Source organism: Eriocheir sinensis, chromosome 4 (genome assembly GCF_024679095.1).
Source record: "Eriocheir sinensis breed Jianghai 21 chromosome 4, ASM2467909v1, whole genome shotgun sequence".
Lineage (NCBI taxonomy): Eukaryota > Metazoa > Arthropoda > Malacostraca > Decapoda > Varunidae > Eriocheir > Eriocheir sinensis.
In genome coordinates this window covers 20,593,789-20,609,243 of record NC_066512.1, presented here as the reverse complement: position 1 = coordinate 20,609,243, position 15,455 = coordinate 20,593,789, and the positions used below count along the sequence as shown (strand labels likewise).

The following is a 15,455-nucleotide window of genomic DNA, read 5'->3' as shown; positions in this document are numbered from 1 at the left end:
ACCAAATTCCCTGTACAGATCATGGATGTTAATATTCATTTGTGAACCATTAAAACAATAGGTGTTGCAAGTACCAAATATTGTTGAAACTGAGCACTGATCCCGGCTGGCCAAGGGCACGAGAACGACCCGCTTTCATCACCGCCACGCAGGGAGAATCGTCATAGGCCTTTGTCCAGACGTTGGCAGCGAGGCTCGGCGCGGCGCATGGAGGCTGCAGCGCGTAGCCCACTCCACCCGGCGCCAGAAGCCACCTGAGGCCCACTGGGGCACTGCTGCTGGAGGGCGCTGCTGCCGGGGCGCAAGAACGGCGCAGGAGGTATGTCGCGTGTGTTCTCCTGGTGTATTAGTTCTTATTGACTATTGTTAATCAATTTGTATTCCTATCCAATGATGTCAGTAATATGCTTTTATTTACAATTCCTCGGACAGGTTTACGGTTTATGAGCATAGAATAAAATGAACGGAACAAATTTATTGGATATGTAATTAACGCAAATTCGACTGAAAGGTGTAAATGATGGCGAGATTTACGGATGAGTAGAGCAGATGGTGAATAGCAGGGCCTCAGGAATGACCGTGTGTAGGCCGACTGGCTCTTTATAGACATCTTGTGTCCTTGTGTTCATGCGTTGTGAGGTAACTGTTACTTTCCTGTGGCACCAAGTTCATCCACACGTCGCCTGTAGTCGTGGTCTTGTCGTGACGCCCAGGCTGCCGCGGGACGCTGCACAGATGCCGCGCTGACGGAGGCCAATCTTGTGACAGTCCGCCAAATGTCTCTCCTGAAGGATAAGCAGCGGTCCGTATGCTTATTTCTGTGATGCATAAATCAGATTTTCTTCGCCTTTCATGTCACCTTAAGATCTGAAACGCCGGATCGTTTCTTTGAATGTTTGTAGAACTGCCGAGAAGCAGGTGTCAGCCATAGACGTCAGCGACGCCCATCGAGTAGAGTGAGCGCCAGCACATGGGTGCCTCATGATGTTCCCACTGGCAACATCCTGGACTATTTGGAAAGCTTGAATAATATAATTTGTTTTGGTTATCTTCGTTGCCCGACAGGCGCAGGACACCCACAATCTTCCATTCATTCGAAAAATATGACTCTGCCAGGCTAACATTTAAAAGTCAGACACTCTAGCTGCGGTTGGAGGCGCCCAATCCTTCTGTCTCGGGCGAAGTTTCTGTCGGGTCGTCGCCTCAGTTTTCCAGCGCTGGTCGTATGCAGATCCTTCGACGGCCATTTAGGACCTATTGGGAGACGCAAACATATACTTGACAACGGCGCTTGGCCGAGTCACAGAGGAAAACATTTGCCGCAAGGGAGTGTTGCCAGGCTGCTGCGAGGGCAATGTTCCTCGCTCATCAAATTTTAGTCCTGTGTATTCGAGCGCCTCATGCCTACGAATCTGGCTCGGGGGCAGTCATCTCCCCGCTCACTCAGTTGTTTTTCATCCCTTTCTGGCTGGTCGATGAATGGATACTTGGCGAAACCTGAAGAAGGCAAACTGTAATAGCCTCGATGTCACAAGACCAGTGACTCAGGGTAGTGGGTCCTTGCCCACCTCAGGCTCAAGAGCTAATGAGAAGGATATGAGCATCGAGGCCACGCGCAGCTTGGCGTATGCTCTCAACATTACTGTTTACCATCAGAGCACAACAAAAAATTTTGGACGACTTTTTTAACTCCCCTTCGATGCTTCAACGTCGTCCCGTCCTGGGGATACGAGGTGCAGCTGCTACTCTTCCCTCCCCTGCCTCCCCCCTCCCCCCATCTTCCTGCTTCCGCTCCACCTTCCTCTCACTTCGCCTCCTTCAACATTCCCCTCGTTCTCAGCACTCCCTCACCGCTCGGTAATGAGGCGTTTAGAAGTTTTATTTTTTACCATTTCAAACAGAAGGTCTTTTCCTCAGTTTACTTTCGGAAGAAAATGTTGCAACGGAGTGAGAGGAAGTTCGTTCGTTCATGGTACAAGTACGTATCCACATCAAGCACATTTATTCATTCTTAAACTAGAGGACTGGTATTCATGAAAATCTGCTATGTTGTAAATTATTATTTGGATGGACTGAAGCAAATAAAAGGATTGGATGACCTTCGTGAAGTAAATCAGCGGGGGCTTGAGGCAGCCTTTCCTTTCGTCGGCGGGGAGGAGCAGAAGATGGAATCAGTAGTGACATTTGGAGGAGGTGGCGGAGGTTTAGGTGATACTTGCGGCGGATGCGACGCAGCGGTCACTCCAAAGTCTGGGCAGAAGGTCACTAAGTCAGGGACGTGTAGACCAAGATACAGTGAGGGGTACAGATAGAGAGATACAGAGGGAGGGAGTTCCACGCGGGTGAGATACTGAGTCAAAATGTCTTTATATTATATTATATTATATTATATATATATATATATATATATATATATATATATATATATATATATATATATATATATATATATATATATATATATATATATATATATATATATATATATATATATATATATATATATATATATATATATATATATATATATATATATATATATATATATATATATATATATATATATATATATATATATATATATATATATATATATATATATATATATATATATATATATATATATATATATATATATATATATATATATATATATATATATATATATATATATATATATATATATATATATATATATATATATATATATATATATATATATATATATATATATATATATATATATATATATATATATATATATATATATATATATATATATATATATATGTGTGTGTGTGTATATATATATATATATATATATATATATATATATATATATATATATATATATATATATATATATATATATATATATATATGTTTACTTTTTCTCCTCTCCCTCTGTTATTTTCTGACGTCACTCAGTTTGAGCGTGCTTGAAAAGCTGCAGCTACCTAGACTACCTCTCTGCATCATGGTGCAGACACACCTCCTCAGCCGCTGCGGGCAAGAGGCGCAGCGATGCTTTACGGCCTTTACTTTCCTTAAAAACTGCATTGAAGGTCGTCTGACAGCTGGCGGGCGTGGCGCGAGCCCTGACTCAGCTGAGGACGAGCCTGGCCCTTGAACCGCGGTGCTGCCGCGCTCAGCGAGACGCAAATAAACACATCCTCACCGCTAACATCATTTGCCAATAAATTGTAATAATATTTAAATTTATTTGAATAACCGCGAGCGTTGCTTTAGATCTTAAGAAAGCGTCAGGTCCGGGAGGCTACAGACACGCCCTCGCCCCCTCACTTGTTTCCTGTGAGTTAAAGAAGCTCTTCTCCATATCAGTTTATCTTATCACAGTATTTCTGTACTTTTTGGCTACTCCTGGACATGTGGATTCAAACTGAATATCTTTCACTCTGGTACAGGAATTCCGTAAGGTTAGGCAGCGGAGTGCAGGGTTTGCCGTGACTCAGACTGTGTTCAGTATTTGCACCAATCATGTTCATCTACGCAAGTATTACCCCTCGATGCTTTCCGAGGTGCTGGAGGGGTCTGTCATGGACACCCAGGGTTACAGTCTCCCGTGATTAAGGTCAGGTGACTATATGAATAGACAAACTAATCAATAAATAGAATCAGTTGCACGACAGGTGACAGTCCCCAGGTGAGCGACAGTCTGGCTGGTGAGTGGTCGTGGTCGGCGCGGCTCGTGTTTGGTCTGGCGTCGAGTGTTTACGTCACGCCGACAGTAATGACCGACGCCGCGACTTGAGGGTTCAGCCCAGCTCCGTTTACACGCGCTGCTGAAATGAGGCAGACGCTCGCCGCCCAAGTGACTCGTTCTCATCGCCGTGCGTGCTAATGCAGACTATGGTGTAAGGGCAGCAGATAGGGGGAGAGAGCCACGTTCTCATCTCCGCTGTCCTTGTTAGCCCCGGAATAAGATATATAGTCCCCCAAGGAGTGGAATGCAAACAACAACACTTGCAGGACAAACTAATGTATTTAGACCACAGACACACACGACAGACAAATGTACATATAACTCCCCCGGCCCGTACGGTCGCTTAGCTAGCTTGAACCTCCCTCACAAACTAATACGTGGACTCACTGGCAGCGACACTAGCGATATGTGAGGGAAACACTAGCCTAGCTAAGACGTTCCTGGAACTCGGGTTTGTGCTCCCAAAAGATGGCAACAGGAGAATACTGAAGAGAGTCGAAGGGTAGCCCAGGCTGTTCGACTTCCCAGGGAACGAGCAGCAGACAGAAGAGCGATGGTACCGGTGCGGAGTCTGGCTGTTTTCCTCCCAGTAGACGCGCTGGCTGGGTAAGAGGTAACTTCTCATAGGCTTCAATGAAGCAACCGGCTGAAGATCTAAAGCACGAGCGGTCGGCCGAGGGCAATCTAACGATACCGACACTCCCTCACACGCGCTGAGACCAATGAAACAAACACTCTACTCTTTCAGGAGGCATTGAAAAGTGGTTGCCTTGAAACCAGGGGCTGGGAGACGCCGCGGCTTAGAGCAACAGTACCTGGCTGACGCAAGATGACTGGCGGAGAGTCGTGAGCAGGGCACAGGCAACGGTGAGCCGCGCAGGTCATGATACACAAACATTCCTAAAGCTAATATTGAAAAGGAGGCTACAAGAGGAAAATAGGCAACACGTGACACCTCCTGAAAGCCAGTTATATCAACATCTGCTTTCCTCGTGCTTAAATAGGATATCAGTTTAAAACTTTCGGTTGTATTTGCATTAGAAAAACAACTTATTTGTAAGCCAGTTTTTCATTGTATCACTTTTGAACCTTTTACAAGACATAAATCTATATTTCCTTTAAATCATTACGCTCGGGGCGTGACACTGACGCGTGTCATTCCCCTATGCAAAAACACGCGTCATAGGGTGCGTCTTGTTGGTCCCTCCGCCCCTGGGTGGTGTGGCGGCCCTCCCCTCACAGGCTCCTCCGTGCCCCGGCCCCATGCCGCCTCACGCGCTGGCCACAGCACTCAGGCAGGTGGAGGCTGTGTGTCAGTAAACATTCGTCATGCTGTAAATACTTCAATAAAAACAAAATTCAAATGTAAAGTTATGATTGAGGGCATACGCTATACCTGCGCGTGGCCGCGGTGCTCATCTCCGTCGCATTGACCCTTGAGCCTGTGGTGGGTAAAAACCCATTACCCCGGGACACAGGGCTCCTGTGACGGCCGCGTTACCAGTTTACCTTCCCCAGGTTTGCCCGTACCCATTTTTCGACCAGCCCGAAAGGGAGGAGGAACAGCTGGGCGGGCGGCACGCCGACTGCCCCTGCCGGGATTCGAACCCGGCCCGCAGATTCGCAGCTAGTCTCGCTAACCACTGCACCGCGGGGGCGTGAGTAATGTGAACTGCAAAAACTAGGTGTAGTAGATTTATTTATATTTTATGAGAAAGACATCGAACCTAAAGCGCTCAGTAAGACTTTCTCTGACCTGTGAATGACTTTTTTTTTTGTGTGTGTCAAATCAAACAAAGCAGTGCACGACATTGTGCGGGACGCCCTCCTGAGCCAGCGGCTGAGTGAACGTCCGGAGCGGCTGCCTTTCTTGTGGAGCAATAAATGGAAGGTTAAGTTATGCAGACTCAATATGTTAATCTATAATGTATATTGTCTTTTTGTATCCTTTTGCATGATACTAGTACGTCATTCCGCAGTGTCTTGCTTACCGTGGGTCAGGCAGGAGGCCCGATCGAGGGGCGTCGCTGCCAAGCCCAGTACCAGTGGAAGGGCGAGGCTGAGCGAGGCGGGGCGGGGCGGGGCGATCCATTCATAATAGGGCAAGGTTAATGAACCATGAGGGGAAGAGGCAGACGCCGGGAGGTGAGAGGGTCACTGGCCCAGAGACGAGGAACTGATTATGTCCAGGACTGCCGTCACTAACGTCCCCAAGCAGTTACTGAATGTTCACATTATTTCGTTGGACTTTTGAAGAGGCATTCATTACTTTCTAGTGATCAGTAATTACCATTATAATTATGTCTTTGCAGGTAACAGCGACTGTGGTGGAGGATGAGGCGGCAGGCGTGGATGATGTCTTTTTTTTCCTCAAGGCAGATTGTTTTGAGTGACGTGATCGCGGCCGCAGTCATCTGTACTGTTTGTTGATGTTTTCCTCGCCACGGGCGGTCGCCAGAGTATAAACCTGATGTCGTCATTCCCGGCAGGTGCTGCGTCGGCCGGCCAGACCCGCCGTATATTTAGTGGCGCAGTGACGGTGGAGAGGCTGAGGGTGTCGCGAGGAGGGCGGGGGCACTGGGGGGCAGGCACGCGCCAGGGAGGGGTATCAAGAGAGTGGGAAGGGCAGGGGGCGTCACGCCAGGGCAGGGGCGGCTAGCTGGCTCAGCTCAGTGGCTCTCAGTGCCAGCGGGTCTGGCGGTGTGAACGTGTGGTCCATGTGATGAGTGAACAGCCGCCTCAGGATGGACCGCCACCCGGGACGCCCACCGGGGACGTCCTGCCTGAGCTCCTCGTGCAGGAGCAGGACCATCTGGACCTGCAGGAGGAAGAAGAGCAGCAGCACCAGCATCAGAAATTGCTGCAGGCGGAGGATGCTGACGGCGGTCACAGCATGACTGATGAAGAAGACGTGAGAAAAATGTCACAAGATTCATTAATTTCCGGGAGCGGTCGGGGCTCACCTCTCCTGCGACCCACCGGGCCCCGCCGCTACCAGGACTCTGACTCGTGCCCCAGCGTGTCGCCCAGCCCCGACCCAGAGTCTCGCCTTCAGACCTTTGACTTCAGCCCAGCCGAAGAGCCGGCGGCGAGTGGCGGCATCACCGCGGCCCTGCAGACCGAGAGGGAGTTTTTGGATTTTATGTTGTCTCTTCCGCAAGTACAAAAAGAAGGACCTGGACGACCTCCCCCGGCAAAGAAAGAGGGGGCCTCTCGCCCCCCTCAGAAACAAGAAGGACCAAAGCCAGTTCACGAGGAGGAGCCGCCCCCCCAGCGGGCACAATCAGAACAGAGGAGTTCCAGCCAGGCTCCAGCCTCCCTCGGGGGCGTCGTCAGCACCAAGATGGGTCTGGATCACCTTGATAATTTGTGCCGCATGATGGAGCAGCTTGGCGACCTTAAAGAGCAAAACTCTCGTCTACAGCGTCGTGTCCATTATCTAGAGGAGCTACAGACACTACAGGAGATGCATCGACACCTACAGGAGACCTTGGAGGCTCGCCGCTCAGGACTTGGATTGAATTCAGTTCACTTATCGGATTCCGACCCCCACCTGGATGACGAAGGCGAAGGCGGCCGCGGCGGCATGTCGCGCCACGGCTCGGAGGACAGCCTGCTGCTGCTGAGCCACCACCTGCCCAGCAAAGGTAAGACCCGCGCCGCGTCTGCGATGACCCGCTTGCGCAGCAAATCAGTAGGGACCGAACTGCTTGACCCTGTACCCAAAACGAAGGTGTCAGGCTGGAAAAGAGTGCGAGAGGCCCTGAAATGGGAACGTGCCACCCTCCTGCCCCCCGCGCCCACCCCAGCCACTGCCACCAGTGCCCACCACCCTACATCCTCCCCCCAGCCGTCCCCCAGTCCCCACTCCGTTACCCTCCAGGACCAGTTCTTCCGACCCCCATCCTCGTCCTCGTCGTCCAGTGTACTCACCGAGGTCATGACTGAGGAAGATCTACTCTGCTTCTACCGCCAAGTCATCGACATGAGTGAGTACCTCCTCCTTCCCTCCCTCTCCGCCGCTCGCTGTTTGGCGCTCGGCCTCTACTTCACCCGCCAGCGACTCGCATATTGAGAGCAAAGAGAGTTACACACAAGACAGTGGCGCTATTATATTTTTTTCAATGTGTTCTTATATTTATCTGTTTTATCTGTGTTTAATTTTCTTCGTATGAGTTATCATTATTGATTTCCTCGTATTTACTAATATTTCTGATTTATTTGTCTGACATTGCCTCTTCGTGTAATAACATTTATCTGTTTACTCATACAAGTATTGCAGCGCGGTTTGGGATCTTATTCGGTTATTCTTGTGTACCTTCGTTTATTGATGTCTGTTTGCAATGGATGTGACCATGGATGTAACCCTATCTGACCCTCGCTCACACCCTCCTCCTTCCCTTGCTCGCCCCCCTTCGCTTCCCTTTCACCCGTGTTCGGCACGTCAGTCACTTCCCGGATTTCCTGCCCAGCCAAGCCACTCTGGCCAACGTTCAAACTTGCCGCGTCCGCTGTGCCGCCCTCCGCCTCAGCCACTGTCAGCTCTGGGGAAACACATCACTTCGCCGTGTGAAAAGATGCTCTTGGACGATGGGGCGGAGTTTTCATTCGGAGGCTGCCAGTGGCGTCGTCTCTACCCTCCCTCCTCCCTCATTCCCACAATCCGCTGACCTCGGACGCTGACCAACGCCTGACTGTAATTGCTAATCGACTGATGCTTTTGATTAACCAATTCACATTTTTTTTCTCATTACTGTCCTCCTTTGTTATTCTGCCTTCTCCCTCCCCTTTTCCCTCCCTCCCTCCCTCCCTCCCCCGCCGCTCGGTCCGCCAGCCCTAGAATGTTGTGATCCGCCACCCGCCACGCGCCGCCCACCAGAAATACACTCCTCGCCCGGCCCGGCCCCGCACCGCCCCGCTCTGGCCCGCTCCGCCCCACCCCGCCCAGGAGAGGGTTACCGGAGCAGTCGAGGTCAAACCAACTAACCAACTGCAGCTATCACGCCCCTGAGATGCCCTTAACGGTCCTCCCATGACCAGAGACGGTATTCTCAGACACCTCCACCTCTCACGTCAACCATCCCAAAGGCCGAAAAAAAGGTTAATCGCTTATCATGAGTGTTTTGTCACGTTCACGGTACAGAAGAAGGGCCAATCTACCACCGGGTCATAAAAGTACCTCTGACAATGCATAAAACTCCTACGAAAGCCTATAGTCAATTATGTGTGCTTGGAGACGGTAATGTTTAATAAGAATAAGCCCCACAGTGAAGCTACAAGAGAGGCGTAGTGGAGAGAGAGACGATGAGACGAGAGGAGAGGAGAGGAGAGGGTTGATGGTGGCTCTGAACTTCTGGGATCTACTTTTTCACGTGTTCTCAAGGTCTCTGGCGTGTTATTCGGGCATCTCCTCCCCTCGTGGCACCAGCGAGTCGGGGGGGAAAAAGGTGGCAGGGAGCGAGGCGAGGGTGGCGTGAGGGAGATTCAGTGTGCCATCATAAATATAGCTCCTGCCTGCACAAATAACAACCTCTGCATGGCTTGTGGGGCACGTAGGAATCAGAGACCAACACATACACGAAAAGACACACAAAAAAAGGGAATCATGGGCGGGGCGGATCCAGGACAGAGTTGATTCTTTGTTTATCGTTGCTGTACTTCTCGCGGGTGCTGTTTTGGGGGGTTCTAATTCGACTAGTATTGCTATCGTTGCAGTCCTAGTCGAATCAGAACTTGTACTGCAACGATGACAATACTAGTCGAATCAGAACCCCCCAAAAAGTATTGCCATCGTTGCAGTATTTGGGCGATGGTTAACTCTTGCCTTCCTCTCGGTCGGTCGGTCGGTCGCGGGAAGTGGATAAGTAAGGCGTCACAACATTATTCTAGGCGAGCAGAACACTATTGGTTGGCCCCGGTGAGACTTGTGGGCCGCGATGCACTCACTCACTCCCTCACTCCCTGGCTGCCGGCACTTGGGGACTTCCTGCTCTTCTTTATTGTTTTGTGGATGTGTTTGACTCTGGGGATCGCTTTAGCCTCCCTCCCTCTTCGTTTTCCTCCTCTCCCTCCTCCTCCTCTATTTCCTGTCTTGCCATCTCCTCCACCATTTATTCACCCACAGCCATTACCTCATCTATGTCTTCCCCTTCGCCTTTTTCTTCTTCATCATCATTATCATCGTTTTCATAATTATAATCGTCGTCATCACTTTATTATTTTACTTTATCCTCCACTTCGTCGTCATCGTCGTCCTCATCCTCCGACCTCCTCCTCCTCCTCTTCCTCCTTTTCTCCTGTCTACTCGGTTTCTCCTCCGCTTGCTTCTCTTCTATCTGATCCTTGCTATTTTCCTCTATTCAATTTCAACCCTTCCGTCCTGGTTACTTCTTTGTCTTTTACTTCGCACGTCAGACTTTCTTTTTCACCCCTTCTTGTGTACACCTTTATCCTCACCTCATGCGCTTCCCTGGTTCTTTCGTCTGTAATAAGAGTATAGTATATGTATGCCTATTGAAGAAGGTGTACACGGGAGGGTCCTTGCTTAGCTGAATGGTGACTTTCCTTCCTTTACCTTAACGCAATGAATGAATGAATGCGTTAGTGGGTTGAGTTAGTGGGTTGAGTTTGTGGGTTGAGTTAGTGGGGGTTGAATTAGTGGGTTGAGTTTGTGGGTTGAGTTAGTGGGTTGAGTTAGTGGGGGTTGAATTAGTGGGTTGAGTTAGTGGGGGTTGAATTAGTGGGTTGAGTTTGTGGGTTGAGTTAGTGGGGGTTGAATTAATGGGTTGAGTTAGTGGGGGTTGAATTAGTGGGTTGAGTTTGTGGGGGTTGAATTAGTGGGTTGAATTAGTGGGGGTTGAATTAGTGGGTTGAATTAGTGGGTTGAGTTAGTGGGGGTTGAATTAGTGGGTTGAATTAGTGGGGGTTGAATTAGTGGGTTGAGTTAGTGGGTTGAGTTAGTGGGTTGAGTTAGTGGGTTGAGTTAGTGGGGGTTGAATTAGTGGGTTGAGTTAGTGGGTTGAGTTAGTGGGTTGAGTTAGTGGGGGTTGAATTAGTGGGTTGAGTTAGTGGGTTGAGTTAGTGGGTTGAGTTAGTGGGGGTTGAGTTAGTGGGTTGAGTTAGTGGGGGTTGAGTTAGTGGGTTGAGTTAGTGGGGGTTGAGTTAGTGGGTTGAGTTAGTGGGGGTTGAGTTAGTGGGTTGAGTTAGTGGGGTTGAGATAATGGGTTGAGTTTGCGGGTTGAGTTTTTGGGAGTTGCGTTAGTGGATTAAGTTAGTGGGTTAAGCTAGTGGGTTGCGGGGGCGTTGAGTTCGTGGGTTGAGTTCGTGGGTTTTAATGGAAGAACGAGAGACTTCTTCAGTAGCGTCAACTTGCGACACACCGGACTGAAGGAAAAATAGTGAAAGGAAAGGCAGGCTTCTCTCGGCGGCCTTGTTCTCGCTGCTCGGCATTTCCGTCATAAGGTGATTACGAGGTTATTATGTGGGTGGGGAGGCGAAGGCGGCGGGCAGGCGAGGAATGAGCGGGGGCCAAGAGCGTCACGGCGTGTGTGTGTTTGTCTTGAGCGAGGCCTGGGCGGCGGCTGACCTAGAGAACGTAACACACTTGAGAAAAACGGGCAGGTAGACAGATAGGTAGAGACAGAGGGGATCCAAACCTACCTCCATCACGGCCTATTTTGACTTATACTAAATGTTTGGTTTCTTTTCCTTCTTCTCTTTTACGTAATTTATTGTTTTTCTTCTCTTTTTTCTGGGGCTGACACACACACACAGAGATAGATAGATAGAGAGAGAGATAAAGAGAAGGAGGGAGAGAAGAACATACACTTGAAAGGTGGGAAGACGGACAGACAGGTAAACAGAAGACATATAAACAAGAGCTGTCATATGATATCCATGTTACATAAGGATCCTAAGCAACAGTTACCTTTTTCTTTGGCCTTATGGAACTATCTTTTTAGACTTCATGCAGGCTTTTCATGCTTACGACACCTTGCACAAGACGCTTAGTTATCCTTCCACAATCCACCTTCATTATCAAAACATTCTGCCCTTCCTGAAACCTCGTTAGTCCACCCAATGAGAACATACACACATTCTTTTCTAATCCATAACATTTTCTAATCCACACTATCTTCTAAACCATACTATCTTCTAAGCCACACCATCATCTAATCCACACCCTTTTCTAATCCACAGCTTTCCTAATCGATCTCCTTTTCTAATCCACACCATTTTCTAATCCATACCTTTTTCTAATCGTCATCCTTTTCTAATCCACACCTTTTTCTAATTGACATCCTCTTCTAATCCACACCATCATCTAATCCACATCTTTTTTTCTAATTGACATCCTTTTCTAATCCACACCATTTTCTAATCCACAACGCATCCACAGTATTCAGTCCCTTCTTTTGCGATCCACTTTTACCTCCACAACATTCCTCACCTGCTGATATCATCCTCAAATTCTCAAGGTTGCAGTGAGTCGTAAACATCCTTCTCAAATCCACTCTACTCGTATCAGGCAGTCGGTGAATTTTGCGCTTCAACACCCGGTCTTCATACACTTTTGGGCCCTTTCTCCGCCTCTTAGATCTCCTCCGTCCTCTCAAACATTATATCAAGCACCTAATGTTCGCCCTGAGCCGTCCACAAGACATCTGAGACTCGTCACAAACCACACACATCGAACCCATATCTTACCACCCCCTCCTCAGTTCCTAATACCAAGTTCCCTCTCTTCATAACAGGAGAGGTAAGTCAGACATTGAAATCATTAGTGGGTTAGGTTTTATTTAAGGTCATTGCTTCTTAGTGTTAGGATATTATGAAGCCAATCCGAATCAAGCCTATTTGTCTGACCCTTCTTATATTTTCTCCACATTCTAGACATTCCCTTTTTTAAGACCAACACACATTTTCTATTGTTTTCTCTCCCTCACTATATTCTCTACTTTTCCCAGTTATTTCCTCCTTTCCTTCATTTCTTTATTTCATTCACCTGTTTTCCTTCTCTTCCCTTCCCTCATTTGATTTCTCCTTCCTTTCCCTTTCCCCTCCCTTTCTACCCTCGCTTCAACCATCTCCCTCCCTCCCTTCCTCCCAGCCCTGTTATTTCCTTCCTTCCTTCATTTCTTTATTCCATTCACCCGTTTCCCTTCTCTTCCTTTCCCTCATTTGATTTCTCCTTCCTTTCCCTTTCCCCTCCCTTTCTACCCTCACTTCAACCATCTCCCTCCCTCACTCCCTCCTTCCTTTCCCTTTCCCCTCCCTTTCTACCCTCACTTCAACCATCTCCCTCCCTCACTCCTTCCCAGCCCTGTTATTTGCTTCCTTCCTTCATTTCCTCCTTCCATTCACCCGTTTCCCCTCTCCTCCGTTCCCAAATTCCTTTCCTCCATGCCTCCGTTCCTCCTCCCCTTCTCCTCTCACTTCAACCTTCTCTCTCCCTCCTAGCAATGTTATTTCCTCCCCTCCTTCATTCCTTTCATCCGTTTCTCCTCTCCTTCCCTCCTTCATTTCCTCTTTCCATCCATCTGTTTCCCCTCCTCCTCCCTTCCCTTCCCTTATTCCCTTCCTCCTCCCTTTCCCCACTCTTCCGTTTCCCCCCCCCCCCCGCCCCAGCCCTGCGTCAGGTAAACACACGCCCGCCAGACTCACCTTCGCTTCCGTGTCGCGGGTTCGTCAGGGTCGCGCAGTGCCCCTCCTCCTCCTCCTCCTCCTCCTCCTCCTCCTCCTCCTCTTCTTCTTCCTCTTCCTCCTCTACGTCGCCTGTGTTATGCGCGTTACGTTCTGTCTTTACTATTTCATCTTTGTCTTTTTTTTTTTTTTTTTTTTTGCTTTCCAGACTTGATAATTATTTCCATTTCTTTCTTTCTCCTTTTTTTCTTTTTCTTTCTCCTCCCTTTCTTTTCCTTTCTTTCTCTTCCTTTTTCTTTCTTTCTTTCTTTTTCTCTCTTTCCTTTTATTCATCTTTCTTTTTCTATCTTTCTATCTATCCATCTATCTCGGCTCGGATAATATTTCATCAAGTTTGTCTGTCTGTTTTTGCTTTCTATCCTTTGTCAACGTCTCCCTTCAATATTTTCCTTCATTTTCTTCTCGATTCTACATTTCCAATCATTCCTCTTCCTCCTCTTCCTTTCCCTTTACCTCTTCCTCTTTCTGCCCAAGTTTCCCTTTCTCCTACTCATCCTTCCTTCCTTCCTTCCTTTTTTCCTTCCTTCCTTCCTTCCTTCTTTCCTTCCTTCCGACCCCAACCTCCATTCCTCTCTCTTCTCCCCTCTTCCTACATTCCTCCCTATTCTCTCATTTTTCTCTATTCCTCCCTATTCTCTCCTCCTCTTCCTCCTCCATCTTACTCTACTCCCTCCTCTTCCTCCATTCCTCCCAGTTCTCCTCTCTTCCTCTATTCCTCCCTGTTCTCTCCTCCTCTTCCTCCTCCACCTTCTTCCCTGATCAAGCACATGGGAGAGAATGAAGGAAAGAGACGAAGGGAGAGAATGAAGGAAAGAGGATAAGGAAGGAAACGGAAAACAGAGAAGGATGAACGGATGATAGGAAAGGAAAAGGAGGAAGAAGAACGGAGGGGAGCAAGTAGAGGAGAAACGTGAGGAGAGGGAAAGAATGTGGGGAAATAAAGGAAACAGCTCGGGGCGTCTTACCTTCGCTTCCTGGGCTCCTCCTTGTCTTCCCTCCAGTGTTTGCTCCCCAAGAACAAACTACCTTATGCATTGTGGTCACGATGTCTGTGTAAACCAAGGTAAATCATCTCGCTCTTCGTCTTTCCTCTTCTTCTTCTCCTCCTTTCCTCGTCGGCTACGTCTTCTTGTTCCTTTTCATTTTCCTCATTGTTTTTTTTGTTTTTTTGCTCATGTTGCTCAGTCTCCTTATTTTCCTTCCTGCCTTCCTTCCTTCCTTCCTTCCTTCCTTTGGTCGTTCGTTCGTTCGTTCTTTCTTTTCATCCTTCCTTCCTTCCTTCCTTCCTTCCTTTTTTTATTCATTCATTCATTCACTGTTTCCTCCTTCCCACTCTCTTTCCCTCTCTCCCTCCCTCCTTCTACCTCTTCCTTCTCCTCCTCTTCCTCCTCCTCATCACCCTGTTTCTCTTCAACTCATATTAAACCTCCTACTAATCACTCCACCTCCATCCCTCCTTCACTTCTCCCATTCCATCCTTCCACCTCCATCTCCTCCTCCAGCTCCTCCTCCGACTGCTTCTGCGCCCAATCATCCTTGCCCCATCTTCGTCCACGTCCCACCAGTCTTTGTTCAGGCAGGCAGTGGCGCCCTCGGAGACAGGCTAACAAATAATCGCGAAGGTTTTGACGAGGAGCAGCGGCGGCCTGGAGCTGAGGGTGTATTTTGCTTGCCTGGTTCGTGATGGCTAGCTCCTCTTCCGCGCCGCCTCCTCCTCCTCCTCCTCCTCCTCGTAACACTTCTCTCTCCCCTCTCTTCGTTAGTTTCTTTATCTTTGCCTCCGCTTTTTCTCTCTTTCTTTCTTTTTTGAGTTTGTACCTTTAGCTTCATTCAATCATTCTTTTCTTTCTTTTTCCTCTTTTTCTTCTTTAGCTTCTACCTTTTCCTTAATTTTTTTCTCCTATCTCCTTTCTTTCTTTGGCTTCTGCCCTTTCTTTCTTTCTTTCTTTCTTTCTTTCTTTCTTTCTTTCTTTCTTTCTTCTTTCTCTCTCCATGGGACTCAACAACACCCACCTCGTTTAAATAATTA

The 15,455-nt window shown here is 48.2% G+C and overlaps 1 protein-coding gene across 5 annotated transcripts in view; it reads left to right on the top strand.

Annotated features, from left to right (window-relative positions):
- Positions 1–176: 176 nt before the first annotated feature.
- Positions 177–15,455, top strand: part of LOC127009739 (uncharacterized) — a 49,668-nt gene continuing 34,389 nt past the window's right edge. For 4 of the 5 annotated variants that reach the window (XM_050883127.1, XM_050883134.1, XM_050883120.1 and 1 more), the window contains exons 1-2: positions 177–319; positions 6,214–7,713. In XM_050883127.1, coding sequence (XP_050739084.1) covers positions 6,447–7,713 — 1,267 coding nt within the window. In that variant the 5' untranslated portion in view covers positions 177–319; positions 6,214–6,446. The remainder of the gene's footprint in view (positions 320–6,213; positions 7,714–15,455) is intronic. The other variant, XM_050883139.1, reaches the window with a different exon arrangement.